At 50.4% G+C, this 13,769-nt stretch overlaps 1 protein-coding gene across 2 annotated transcripts in view; it reads right to left on the bottom strand.

The window, feature by feature from the left end:
- Positions 1-13,434, bottom strand: part of PLBD2 (phospholipase B domain containing 2) — a 32,402-nt gene extending 18,968 nt beyond the window's left edge. For both annotated transcript variants that reach the window (XM_002823790.5, XM_009248283.3), the window contains exons 1-2: positions 13,094-13,434; positions 3,123-3,216 (exon numbers count right to left, since the gene is read on the bottom strand). In XM_002823790.5, the coding sequence (XP_002823836.1) occupies positions 3,123-3,216; positions 13,094-13,371 (372 nt within the window). In that variant the 5' untranslated portion in view covers positions 13,372-13,434. The remainder of the gene's footprint in view (positions 1-3,122; positions 3,217-13,093) is intronic.
- Between the last annotated feature and the right edge of the window lie 335 nt (positions 13,435-13,769).

Below are 13,769 nucleotides of genomic sequence, written 5' to 3'. Positions count from 1 at the left end.
TTAGTCAATCCATGAATTTTTTTTTTTAGCACCTATTATGTTCCTTTCTAAGCACTGAGGACACAGCAGGGAACAAAACAGCAATACCCCTGCTGACTCCACTTGGCAAGAGAATGCCATGCCAGCTTCACCCAGACCTCATGCGGCCCTCCGCACTTCCCACCGAGATGCCACCTGCATGAGTCCAGGCTCGCCTGCTGGGGGACAAAAGACCACGTAGCCTGGTCATCCCCGTGAGTGAGTGGCAGCACTCACTGCCTCAGGATTGATGGCTTCATGACTGCTGCTCTATCACCACCTCACTGAAACACATCCAAATCCTGTTCATCCTTCAAGGCCCACTAAGACACCACCTCCTCCATGCAGGCCTCCATGAATTCCACAGCATTTCCCCACTGCCTGTCCTATACCAGGTTCTGGGCCGGGATCAGGGGACACAGTTGGGGACAAGACATATTACCACCCACGAGAAGCCCACAGGCTGGAGGGGGAGGCAGCAGGGCACACTAGTTAGGAGCGAGACATGGGTTAGACAGAGCTGAGGTTGAATGGTGCCTCGTCTGTGGACTGGCTGGCTGACCTTGTGAAAGTAGCTTCACCTCTCTGGGCCCAAGCCTGCCCATCCATCCAGGGGAGGTGCACATGCTTCCCTCAGGGGTTTAGGGTGGAGGCTCAGTGAGACATTGTGGGCAAAGTGCCTGGCACATGGGCCTGGGATTTCTGACATGAGAGCCACTTGTGGCCTTGCCTCAGTGTCCCCAGCAGGCCGTGAGCCCCTTGAGAGACTGAACCGTGTCTCACTGACCACTGAGCACCCAAAACAGCCCTGGCCCAGCATCTGACCACTTCCCCAGACACTAAGGTCCCAGAGGGCCACCCACAACTACGACTGGGTGTCAGAAGGAGCAGCGTGAGTTTTATAAAAAGGTGTCCCACTGGACGCTGTCCTCTGTGATGTGCTCTTTCCCCCTCGCCTCCAGGCATCTCAGATTCACCCATTTCCACTGCTTTGTCATGCTGCACTGCGCACCTCCACCTGGTCAGCCATTCACCTGCCCGTGGTGTTTTAAGGACTCCCACTTTGGGACTGCTTTGAGCACCTCATGCCCATCCGTGGGTCACCTCTAAGGTATACACCCAAGTAGTAGGGCTGCTGGGTCCTAACGCACATGCAGGTTCAACTCCACAAGTTGATGTCAACTTGTGACCCAATGCATGCCTCCATCTGCATCACGGGAGACAGCTGTCACTCCACAGCCTCACCTACTTCTTGTTTTGTTTTTTGTGTGGTTTTGTTTTGTTTCGTTTTTTTAAGACAAGGTCTCATTCTGTCACAAGGCTGGAGTACAGTGGTACAATCCTAGCTCACTGCAGCCTCCAACTCCTGAGCTCAAGCAATCCTCCCTCCTCAGCCTCCCAACATCCTGGGATTACAGGCAGGTGCTCTGCCTTTGGGCCACTGGTTAGGCCATCAATGGAAAAGTCAGTAATTTATGGATTCCCTGGAAAATATCAGGTGTTTACTGTGAAGTACACATGACAAGCTATCTCTGTAAAGTGGTCATCAATGCCTGATAGCATGTCTGCCTAGCCTAGGCCAGGTGGCTCGTACCTATAATCCCAACACTCTGGGAAGCCGAGGTGGGCAGATCCCTTGAGGTCAGGAGTTTGAGACCAGCCTGGCCAACATGGCAAAACCCCATCTCTACTGGAAATGCAAAAACTAGCCAGACGTGGTGGTGCATGCCTGTAATTCCAGCTACTCTGGAGGCTGAGGCATGAGAATCATTTGAACCCAGGGAGACAGAGGCTGCAGTGAGCCAAGATCGCGCCACTGTACTCCAGCCTAGGTGACAGAGTGAGACTCTGTCTCAAAAAAAAAAAAAAGAAAGAAAATTACACTAGGTACTATCTGATACACAGAAAAAATATATAACATATTCTAAGTTATGAAGCATGATAATAAAATGAACATCCAAACTAAAACCTAGAATGGTACTGATACCATCGAGCATCCCCTAAGCTCCTCTACCCCTAGAGGCCCCTACCACCCTAAATGTGGTAGCTATCATTCCCTTTCATTCAGTCATTTATATTGAGATATAGTCAGCATACCATAAAATTCACATTTAAAAATGTACAATTTGGCCAGGCACAGTGGCTCACACCTGTAATCCCAGCACTTTGGGAGGCCGAGGTGGGCGGATCATCTGAGGTCAGGAGTTTGAGAGCAGCCTGGCCAATAAGGCGAAAGCCCACCTCTACTGAAAATAAAAAAATTAGGTGGGCGTGGTTGTGCACATCTGTAATCCCAGCTAGTTGGAAGGCTGAGGCAGGAAAATCACTTGAACCTGGGAAGCAGAGGTTGCAGTGAGCCGAGATCACACCACTGTACTCCAGCCTGGGTGACAGAGCAAGACTCTGTCTCAAAAAAAAGTACAATTCATGGTTTTTAATGTATTCATAAGGTTGTGCAACCATCACTCTCTAACTCCAGAACCTTTTCATCATCCCGGAAGGAAACTCCATACCCATCAGCAGTCACTCCCCACTCCCCCCAAGTCCCTGGCCCCCACTAGTTGGCTTTCTGTCTCTGTAGATTTGCTTATTCTGAACATTTTATATAAATAGAATCATAGAGTGTGTGCCCTTTTGTGACTGGCTTTTTTCGTTTAGCATGTTTTCAAGGTTCTTTCATGTTCTGGTGTGTGTCAGTCCTTCATTCCCTTTTATAGCCAAATAATGTTGCATTGTATGATAGATCACATTGTATGTATCCATTCATCAGTAGCTGGGCATTCGAGTTGTGTCCACTCCCTCACTTTTGTTAAGCTACTTTTACTGCATGCGATGAGTCCCTGAACAACATACTATTTTGCTTTACTTGTTATGGAGCTTTATAAGAAGTCAGACAATATCAGAAGTGGGTGAGAGCCAGGTGCAGTGGCTGGCCCCTAGTGTAATTTTCTAAAGAATGTATGTCCACTTTTTCTTCCCAAATAGATGAAGGGCTGTGGCAGGAGTGGGGGGGCCTACCCTGCACATGTCTCAAAAGCATGCTGGGGAACACGCGGTGGGGGTGGGGCGGGGTGGGAGCCCCATGTCCCCACCTTGGCCCTTACCTCCTCCGACACAGCAGCCTCCACCACGCCGGCTGCATAGGCCTGTAAGCTGTCATTGTATTGGTCACTTGTGCCCAGCTCCAGAAAGGCCCACCTGGAGGAGAAGGAGGGGACACTCAGTCAGCAGCAGAGGCCCCCAGCTAGACACACGGCATCTCCAGGCTTAAACTATGAAAACGACACAGTGGTCAGTAGATGCACATGTGAATGTCTGTCTGTCCATCTTTGTGAGCTTGCTGGATTAAATCCCTCCAAGAGGAACTACTGGCTCAAACTGCATACGTATTTTTAATTTTTGTAGATATTGACAAAGAGCCTCCCCCAAAAATGCAGGACCTATCTATATGCCCTCACCCACAATAACGCCAGCTAACAACATCCATTGAGATGTTAGCTCTGTGCCACGCCATGTTCTAGTCACTTTCATGTCTATTAACTCATTGAGTCCCCTATAATCCTACAAGGTGGGCACGTCCCCATCTTGTCCCTCTTGCAGAAGAGGAGGAAATCAAAACACAGACTTATGTCACATGCCATCCCCACCTCCATGTCCATGCCCTTTGCCAGTCCTCCACCAATGGCCAAGTATCCTTCCCTGCGCCTTCACTTGGGCTTGGTTGTGTCACGTGACCTGCTTTGGCCAATGGGATATGGGTGGAAGTGACAGCATGCTGGTTATAAGATTAGCCTTCAGGAAGCCTCACTTGCCCCTTTGTGCCTCTGCCATTACCATGGGAAGAACAAGCCCCGGCCAGCCCACTGGTCCCAGGGATATGAGAGCCACACAAGTACACCAGGTCTGTAGAGCTGCAGCATGAAGTAGAGCGGCCCCAGTGGCCCCACAGATCCATGAGGATCAATGTTGTTGGTTTAAGCCGCTGGATTGGGGCTGGTTTATCACACAGCACTGCTGCCCAGTACTAGCGGATACATGTGAAACGTCACAGAGTCGGCAGGGGCAGGACTCACTTCCAGGCAGGCTGGCTCCCACTCCTCTGAAGGAGCACTTCTCAGCCTCTGATGTATATGCAGGTTACCTGAAGGCCTGGTTAGAAGGCAGGTTCTGATCAGTTCTGCGATGGGGTCTGAGATTCTATTTCTTTTTTTTTTTTTTCCCCTGAGACAGAGTCTGGCTGTTTCCCAGGCTGGGGGGCACTGGCATGATCTCAGCTCACTGCAACCTCTGTCTCCCAGGTTCAAGTGATTCTCCTGCCTCAGCCTCCGGAGTAGCTGGGATTACAGGCATGTGCCACCACACCCAGCTAATTTTTGTATTTTTTGTAGAGACGGGGTTTCACCATGTTGGCCAGGCTGGTCTCGAACTCCTGACGTCAAGTGATCTACCCGCCTCAGCCTCCCAAAGTGATGGGATTACAGGCATGAGCCACCACGCCCGGCCTCTGCACTTCTAAGTAGCCTCCAGGTAATGCCAACACTGCCAGTCCTGGAACCACAGCAGGTCACAGACTGAGTCTCTACAATGAGCAAACTTCTGTTGCCCACTCCCTCACTAAAATGATTACTAGCAAACTTTTTCATCTTCACCAAGGTGATAGCTGCAAAAGTTCCAACACGCTTGCAATTTTTAAATTAGTTAAGTTACATATATTTTCTTATTTTTATTGGTCATTTATAGTTCTCTGTTTCATGTCCTTTACCCATTTTTCTCTATTGGGTTAAAATCTTTTCTTATTGGTTGGTGAAATTCCCTGTATACACATTAGCCCTCTGCTTATTACTAATATTGAAAATATGGGGCCGAGCACAGTGGCTCACGCCTGTAATCTCAGCACTTTGGATGGCCGAGAATAGGAGAAATTCGAGACCAGCCTGGCCAACATGGTGAAATCCCCATGTCTACTAAAAATAGAATAATTAGCTGGGTGTGGTGGTGCACTCTTGTAGTCCCAGCTACTCAGGAGCCTGAGGCAGGAGAATCACTTGAACCTGGGAGGCGGAGGTTGCAATGAGCAAAATGGCACCACTGCACGCCAGCCTGGGTGACAGAGCATGACTCTGTCTAGAAAAAGAAAAAAGAAGGGGAGGGGAAGGGGAGGGAGGGAAGGAGGGGAGTGGGGAGGGGCCAGGTGCAGTGGCTGATGCCTATAATCCCAGCACCTTAGGATGCTAAGGCAGGAGCATCACTTGAGGCCAGGAGTTCAAGACCAGCCTGGGAAACAAAGCAAGACTGTCTACACGAAATAATTTAAAAGTTACAGGTGCAGTGGGGTGTGCCTGTAGTCCCAGCTACTCAAGAGGTTGAGGCAGGAAGATCACTTGAGCCCAAGAATTTGAGGCTGCAGTAAGTTATGATCACGCCACTGTACTCCAGCCTGGATGACAGGGCATGACCCTGTCTCTAAAATAATAATAAAAGAAAATATGTTTATGTTTTAATTGGTTTTTGCATTTGTTCTTGCCATATAGATGTTTTCATTTTTGTGTGGCCAGATCAATCTTTTCCTTCATGGTCCTAGATACCATTTTTGCTCCAAGGACACAAAAATATTCACTCATGTCATTTCTATAACTAGTGGGGAGGAGCATTTTTAAAGGCAAATTCTATTAAGAAAATGAGGGCAACAGGAAGACACTAAAGAGACCTCGAAGAGGCTACAAGACAGGGAGAGGCAGGCTTGGCCAGGGCTGTCTCGTGGGAAGTTGGCTAAAAAGCCATCGAACACTTCCAGGACAGCAATAGCTCAGCCCTGAAGAAGACTCTGGAGAGGGAAAGACTCAAAAATGCCCACATCTGATACCTTCAGTAAGCAAGCCTTTTTGAGTGCCTACTGGGTGCCAGACCTTGAGGGTGTCTAAGGATGAATGATGTTCATCTGGCCCTCAAAAAGCTAGTGGCAGCAGAGGGGAACGGCATGAAAACAGATAAGGACCTAACAGGGTAACCGTTATGACGGAAAAACGAATAAAGTGTCAAGGGGTTGTCCTGAGGAGGTATACTGCTGCTGCTACAATAATCTGACTATAATCTGTGAAGGCATCACAGAAGAGGTGACAGCTGTTCTGGGTTTTGAAGTTTACATAGGAGTTTGCCAGGTGAGGAGAAGAGAGAAAGTAAAAGGAGGAAGCCTGAGTTCTGAATGTTCCTAAGCAAAGTACTTTGGGGCCAGCAGGGTGGGGCTGTGGGGATCTTTAGTGGGGCCTTGATACAGGGAATTACAATAGCCCCAGAAACTGTGGTAAGTATTCACATTTTTATGTAACTCTAAATTCTTCCAAAAATGGCCAGGGCTCGGTGGCTCATGCCTGTAATCCCAGCACTTTGGGAAACCAAGGAGGGCGATCACTTGAGGTCAGGAGTTTGAGACCAGCCTGGCTAACACGGTGAAACCTCGTCTCTACTAAAACTACAAAAATTAGCTAGGTGTGGTGGTGCGTGCCTGTAGTCCCAGCTACTCTGGTGGCTGAGGCATGAATCACTTGAACCCAGGAGGTTACAGTAAGCTAAGATTGTGCCACTATACTCCAGCGGGGGTGACAGAGTGAGACTCTGTCAAAAAAAAAAAAAAATTCTTCCAACAACCGTATGACATGGGTTTTATTCTCCCCATTTTACAGATGTGGGGAACCGAGGCTCCCACATAATACAGTTAGATGAAGTGATTTGCCCAAGGTCACACAGCAGGTGAGCAGCAGAGCTGAGACTAACATTCTTGAGTGAATGCTCTGCGCCTCTAATTCAACTCAGGTTTGTGGCGGAGTGTTGGGGGCAAGGAGGTATAGTTCTTATCAAATACAGATGACAGCCATGAACTTCGGGCTAATTATTCACATAGCAACACAGATAAGGACAGAAAAAAACAAGAGAAAAAATTAGATTTTTAAATTTCAAGGAGAATGGAAGACAAAGAGTTTGGGCTTGTGGGTCCCTCTGACTTGGTCTGATCTGAATCCCTGGGTAGATCCCTTATTGGTTGTGTATCTTTGGGCAAACTGCTCTACCTCTCGGGGTCTTGGTTTTCTCATCTGTAAAATGGGCAGACTGACTCCCCCTTCAGAGGACTGCTGTGGCACGTGCCAGGAGAGAACACACATTATACACTCACTAAGTATTTGTCTCATCAAGAATCTGCGAGGAGATGGTGAAGTGGCTCATGCCTCTAATCCCAGTGCTTTGGGAGGCCGAGGTGGGAGGATCGCTTGAGGGCAGGAGTAAGAGACCAGCCTGGACAACAAAGTGAGACCCCCGTCTCTACAAAAAATAAAAAATAAATTAACCAGGTGTGGTGGTGCTTGCCTATAGTCACAGGAGGCTGGGGCTAAGATGGGAGGATCACTTGAGCCCAGGCTGCAGTGAGCTATGATCACATCACTGTACTCCAGTCCAGACAATAGAGTAAGATGCTGTCTCATTAAAAAAAAAAAAAGAATCTGAAGGGGTAGGAGTTTGAGGAGACCCCGGCAAGTGTGATGATGGGAGGAAGATTATAACAGGGCCCAATATGCAGATCCCCTCGTGATAAAAGCTGGCAGTGGATCAAAGGAGACCTCGGACAAACCGTGTAAAACCAAAACAGCTGTGCAGCTGTGAGCCCCAGTAGTAACTGAGCGGCCAGTGGCCTCCTCCAGGGCACACCTGGTGAGAGCTGCCCCTTCTAGCAAGGGTGGGCTCAGCCAAGGCCTCAGCACTGAGGCCCCGGAGATAAGCAGTGGTTAGGAACCCATTCCCTGGCTGGATGCTCATACAGCCCTGCAGGGATGGGCATAAGGGCCCTTCTTCACAGCAGGACTTTTCTCCAAAGCCAGAAAAGATGGAACTTCCCGACACGCCCATCATTAGGGGCCTGATACAATAATCACACATGCCATAGCGGACTGCATGTGCTAATGAGCAAAGAGGTCAGAGATGAAGTTCAAAAAAAAGTCGAGAAGTCCAAATGGTAGGCACAAGCTAAGCCCATGTGTAAATACATCACACACCACATATGCCTCTACATTTATATGTATGCAAGAAGGTTTAGGCCTCTTTATGCATAGAAAATTCTGGAAGAAAGAGCTAAAAGTCTGGGCGCAGTGGCTCATGCCTGTAATCCCAACACCCTGGGAGGCTGAGGCGGGCGGATCACGAGGTCAGGAGATCGAGACCATCTTGGCTAACACGGTGAAACCCCATCTCTACTAAAAATACAAAAAATTAGCCGGGCGTGGGGGCGGGCACCTGTAGTCCCAGCTACTCGGGAGGCTGAGGCAGGAGAATGGCGTGAACCTGGGAGGCAGAGCTTGCAGTGACCCGAAATCACGCCACTGACTCCAGCCTGGGTGACACGGCGAGACTCCACCTCAAAAGAAAAAAAAAAAAAAAAAGCTAAAAATGTTATATCTAGGAAGAATGGTAGGGGGAGGCTTTTACTTCCCATATCCCATCCCCTCTTTCTAAACTGCTAGAAATTTGTTTTGTTTTCTTTTGTTTTGTTTTGTTTGAGATAGGGTCTCACTCTGTCATCCAGGCTGGAGTGCAGTGGAGTGATCACAGCTCACTGTAGCCTCACCTGGACTCAAGCAATCCTCCTGTCTCAGCTTCTGAGTAGCTGGAACTACAGGCATGTACCACCATGCCCAGCTAATTTTTTATATTTTTTGCAGAGATAGGGTCTCACCAGGTTGCCCAGGCTGGTCTCAAACTCCTGGGCTCAAGCAATCCTCCTGCCTCGGCCTCCCAAAGTGCTGGCATTACAGGCACAAGCCACCGCGCCCGGCCGGAAAAACACTTTAGAGTGTGTCTATAACTAGATGTGCTTATTAAAGACTACTCTTCGGCCAGGCACAATAGCTCACACCTGTAATCCCAGCACTTTGGGAGGCTGAGGTGGGCAGATCACCTGAGGTCAGGAGTTCAAGACCAGCCTGGCCAACATGGTGAAACCCCGTCTCTATTAAAATTACAAAAAAAAAAAAAAAAAATTAGCTCGGTATAGTGGCGCACACCTGTAATCCCAGCTACCAGGGAGGCTGAGGCAGGAAGATCACTTGAATCCAGGAGACGGAGGTTGCAATGAGCCAAGATCATGCCACTACGCTCCAGCCTGGGTAACAGAGCAGACTCTATCTCAAAAAAAAATAAATCAAAAGAAGATTATTCCTTATTCAGAGAGTATGTCCTTTCTGCTTGTTTGCTCTAAAATTGCCAATCTTTTATGAGATAAACGCTGACAGGGGTTGACAAATATTGCTTTCCTTTGTTTTTAATGCACTTGCTTGGCAAAAATTAAAAGTTGGCAGCAGTAGGTCTGTTTCCTCAACCTTTTTTTTTTTTTCCTGGAAAATCTATGGGCCACACTGCAATTTCATGCCAGGGGCAGCTAATGTCTCTAAGATGACTCAAGAGTCTAATCAAGGTGCCTCTTGAAAGAGGCCACATTTGAAAAAGTCGGACCACTGATATGAGCAGGGGGCCACAAACATCTCACAAATATCAGCACCCCACTTCTGCAGTCTAGTATGGCCTTGGATGCTCTCCATTATGTGGGATGCCCCTCGTATCTGTGTCTATCACTCCTATCTCAGCCTTTTTTTTTTTTTTTTTTTTTTTTGAGACAGGGTCTCACTCTGTTGCCCAGGCTGGAGTGCAGTGGCACAATCACAGCTGACTGCAGCCTCGACTTCCCAGACTCAAACGAGTAGCTGGGACCACAGGCATGCACCACCACACCCAGCTAATTTTTTAATTTTTTTGCAGAGACAGGGTTTCACCACATTGCCCAAGCTGGTCTCTAAATCCTGGCTCTTGCCATCCTCCTGCCTCGGTCTCCCAAAACGTTGGGATTACGGGTGTCAGCCACAGCATCTGGCCTCCTTTCTCATTCTTGATGGTATAGATTCATCTCTTGTGATTGTTCAAAGAAACAGCTGGGCCTTATTTATCCATTTTACTGGGCTGTTTTTGCCTGTTGGTTGGTGGATTTGGGATGCTTCCCCGTTTACTAAATTTGTTAATTCCCTCTAATTTTGATTCACTTCCTCTCTCAATGGGATGGTGATTTACTTTAAGCAAACTTGTCGATAAGGTGCTGGTCAGTGGGATCAGATCAGGGAAGGAAGACAAAGTAAGGTTGGAGGATACAGCTTCCCCAGGACCAAGGCCAGAGCTAGACTGAGGCAGGCTCTGCTCCTTGGACATCTCTGATCTCCAAGCACCAAATCATAAATGTTTCCAGGCTGTGTAGGGGTGTTGGCCCAAAGTCAGATATGGCACAACTGAAACAAGGTACCGAGCACAGTGGGTCACATCTGTAATCCCAACATTTGGGGATGCTAAGGTGAGAGGATCACTTGAGCCCAGGAGTTCAAGACCAGCCTGGGCAACATGACAAGACCCCTGTTTCTACAAAAAAAAAATTTTTTTTAATTAGCCAGGCATGGGGGTGCGTATCTGTAGTCCCAGCTACTTTGGAGGCCGAGGTGGGAGGATTTCTTGAGCCTGGGAGCTCAAGGCTGCAGTGAGCCATGATCATACCACTGCACTCGAGCCTGGACAACACAGTGAGACCCTGTCTCAAAAAAAAAAAAACCCAAAAAACCTTTTTTAAAAAATAAAAAAGACAAAGGATTATGGTGTAGGGAGAATTTATCCTGATAATTCCAGGATCCCCATTGGCAAAATCTGGGGATTTCACCAGGAAGGAGGAGGGATCCCAATTCTGAGTGAACAGAGGCATCAAATCCCTGTCCCCCACCCTCCGAAATAAGACACAGAGTCCCCCACAGATCAGAGATTCTGCTCATCAGGAGCCAGGACACCCCCTATGGCTTTCTTTCATCTGACCTGGAGTCCTCAAGCAGCTGTCTCTGAGGACCTCAGTTTCCTGCCTGTAAAATGGGGCTCGCTGTACAGTTTTCCCTGCATCAGAGCCTCAAGTGCTGGCAAACTCAAAGGGAAAGGGGCATGTGAGCGTAAGAGGAGGGGATGAGTGAGGGTGCCGAAAACAAGCCAGAAAGGCCGAGATGGGCAGATCACCTGAGGTCACGAGTTTGAGATCAGCCTGGCCAACATGGTGAAACCCCATCTCTACTAATAATACAAAAATTAGCCAGGCGTGGTGGCACACACCTGTAATTCCAGCTACTTGGGAGGCTGAGACACGAGAATTGCTTGAATCCAGGGTGGGGAGGTTGCAGTGAGCCAATATCGTGCCCCTGCACTCCAGCTGGGCAACAGAGTGAAACTATGTCTCAAAAAATAAAATACAAATAAAAATAAATAAACAGTGCTTTCTGTGACCCAAGTGAATTTCCATGACCCTTTTGGCCCTACCTTGAGATGAGGGAACATGCTCAGAGAGGTGAAGGGATTTGCCCAAGGTCACACAGCAGAGGGGCTGAGCCTGGAAGAACTTTCCATCCAGCACAATCAAGGAAGCCTTCTCTCCACTTCCATGTTTACCATAGTCAAGAACAACACAGCCCAGGAGGGGCCTCCAGAGGCCAAAGCCCCCTCCTCATGCTGGGCCTCGCTCCTGCCTCTCCTCCCCTGAACAGTTCTGTCATGCCCTCTTGATTCTGCTATGCAGGGCCAAAAACATGAGTGAGTCAGCAAAGAATGGGTCACCAGATCTGAGAGTCCCGGCGGCCCCCGAGGCCAGCCACAAAGCTTCAGTTCCCTCCACAGATGCCAGCTCACTCTGTGGCCTCCTCTCTCTGGGAGCCTTCCCAGATTGACCCCAACCAGCACCCCTGTGTCTGCGTAAATATCTCCCCCAAATCTCACATCTATTTGATGTACTCCCCAAGTGCCACCAGAACGGGGGTGTCCTCGGCATCCTGTGTCTCCCTAACACCTGCAGAAGTCAATGCATGCCAGCAAAATGGATAGGGGCTAAAGTGGGAGGAGGCCCTTTCTGCTGGAAGGGGCACTGTGGTCTGAGCACAGACCACATCCTGGGCACATCCTAGTGCTAGGGTTCCCTAGCATCATCTGGGCACTAGGATATGACAGATGCACCCCGGGTTCCCTAAGATCCCCCAGCACAGTCTGATCCAGCGTCTGGGCCCTGCTGACAAGTCTTTGAAGCTGATCCTTCCCACTCCCACTGACTGATTTCTCTTCTATCGCTGTCTGTGTCTCCCACTGTGTAAAGACAGCTGCTCAGCTGTGTCCCTAAGGCCAACCATCAGGGTAATGAATAAATGAATGGGCACAAGCCCTTGTACAGAACTTGCAGCACATGACCACCCAACTAGAGCACATCCTCAAAATCTGGGCCACAGATGGGGAAACGGGAGCCCAGACAGGCGGAGGAGTTAGGTGAGAGTCACACAACAGAATGACAGCCTGGGTCCCAGCAATAAAGATGGTGAGCATGGCTGCCAAACACAGCAACCAGCCAAGGACTTCCCCTTGGACCAGGACACAGAAGACAAGGGAGGAGCAGAGCCCTAGCAGGATACTAAATGGGTCTATGTGACTTTAGGGACCCTATGCTTTTGGACTAGCCTGGAACCCAGGTTCAGTCCTGCTGACCTGGCACTGGAAGGGAGGCAGGGGGCTGGCACCCACCAGCAAGCCACAGCCAAGCAGGTAAGAGTTAGTCTCCTGCTGAGTTATCATCACCCCTCAGGCCTGGGGACAGGGGGCTGGCCTCCATGGGGTGAGGAGGCAAAGTCTAGGGAAGGGAGCAGGTCCCCGTGAGGACAGAAGTTACCCACCAGCCATGGACCTGATCCAGATGCAGGCACTGCGGCCTCGGTGGTAGGGAACTGGCTTCTTGGGGACAGAAGTACTGTCACCACTGGCTGAAGGCAAGGGACTGGCCCCATGAGGTGAGGGATGCCGCAGTAGCCCGCTCCCAAACAGGGGACTTGGCCCACAGGGCGGTGCTGCAGCCTCGGGAGTAGCTGACCCCCAGAGAAACGGGCGCTCCCACCCGGCAAGAGGCCGGTCCCGGGAACAGGCGAGGTCCGGCGCCCACGCACGCCCCTCCCCCGATGGCCCCGCGTGGGGACAAGCCAACCCTTACCCAGTCTCGCGGATGGCGTTGGTGAGGTTGGCCCAGGCCACGGCGTCAGGGTGGCGTCCGTCCACCAGAAGCAGCTGGCCCGCCGAGGCGTCCAGGAGCACCGAGCGGCTGCGGGAGGCTGGAGTGACTGGCCCATCGCGCGCCCAGCGGCCCCCCGGCGCTGGGATCGCCCCCGCCAGGCCGCTCAGGAACGGCCCGACCAGCAGGGCCAGCACCAGGGCCAGCGCCAGCGCCCGGGCCAGGTGGCTGCCGGAGGAGCCGTACATCTGGCCCACCATGACCGCGTAATGCTGCGCGCCGCAGCCCGGGTCACGTGACTGCGCTCCGCCCTGGGCGGGGCCGAGGGCGGGCGGGGCCGAGCTTGGGCCAAGCCTTTCCAGCGTGGGAGGGGCCGGGGCGAGGGGAGGCCTACGGGGCGGGACCCACCTTGAAGAGGCCGGCCGCCCCTTCCACCTACGCAAACCCAGTTTAGCACACTTCCCCAAGCTTTTTCTTTTTTTTTTGAGACAAGACAAAACCTCCATATGTCGCCCAGACTGGAGTGCAGTGACGCGATCTCGGCTCATTGCAACCTCCGCCTCCCGGGTTCAAGCGATTCTCCTGCCTCATCCTCCTGAGTAGGTGGGATTACAGGCGCGCACCACCACGCCCAGCTGATTTATGTATTTTCAGTACA

Source organism: Pongo abelii, chromosome 10 (genome assembly GCF_028885655.2).
Source record: "Pongo abelii isolate AG06213 chromosome 10, NHGRI_mPonAbe1-v2.0_pri, whole genome shotgun sequence".
Lineage (NCBI taxonomy): Eukaryota > Metazoa > Chordata > Mammalia > Primates > Hominidae > Pongo > Pongo abelii.
This window is presented reverse-complemented; position numbering and strand designations above follow the sequence as displayed.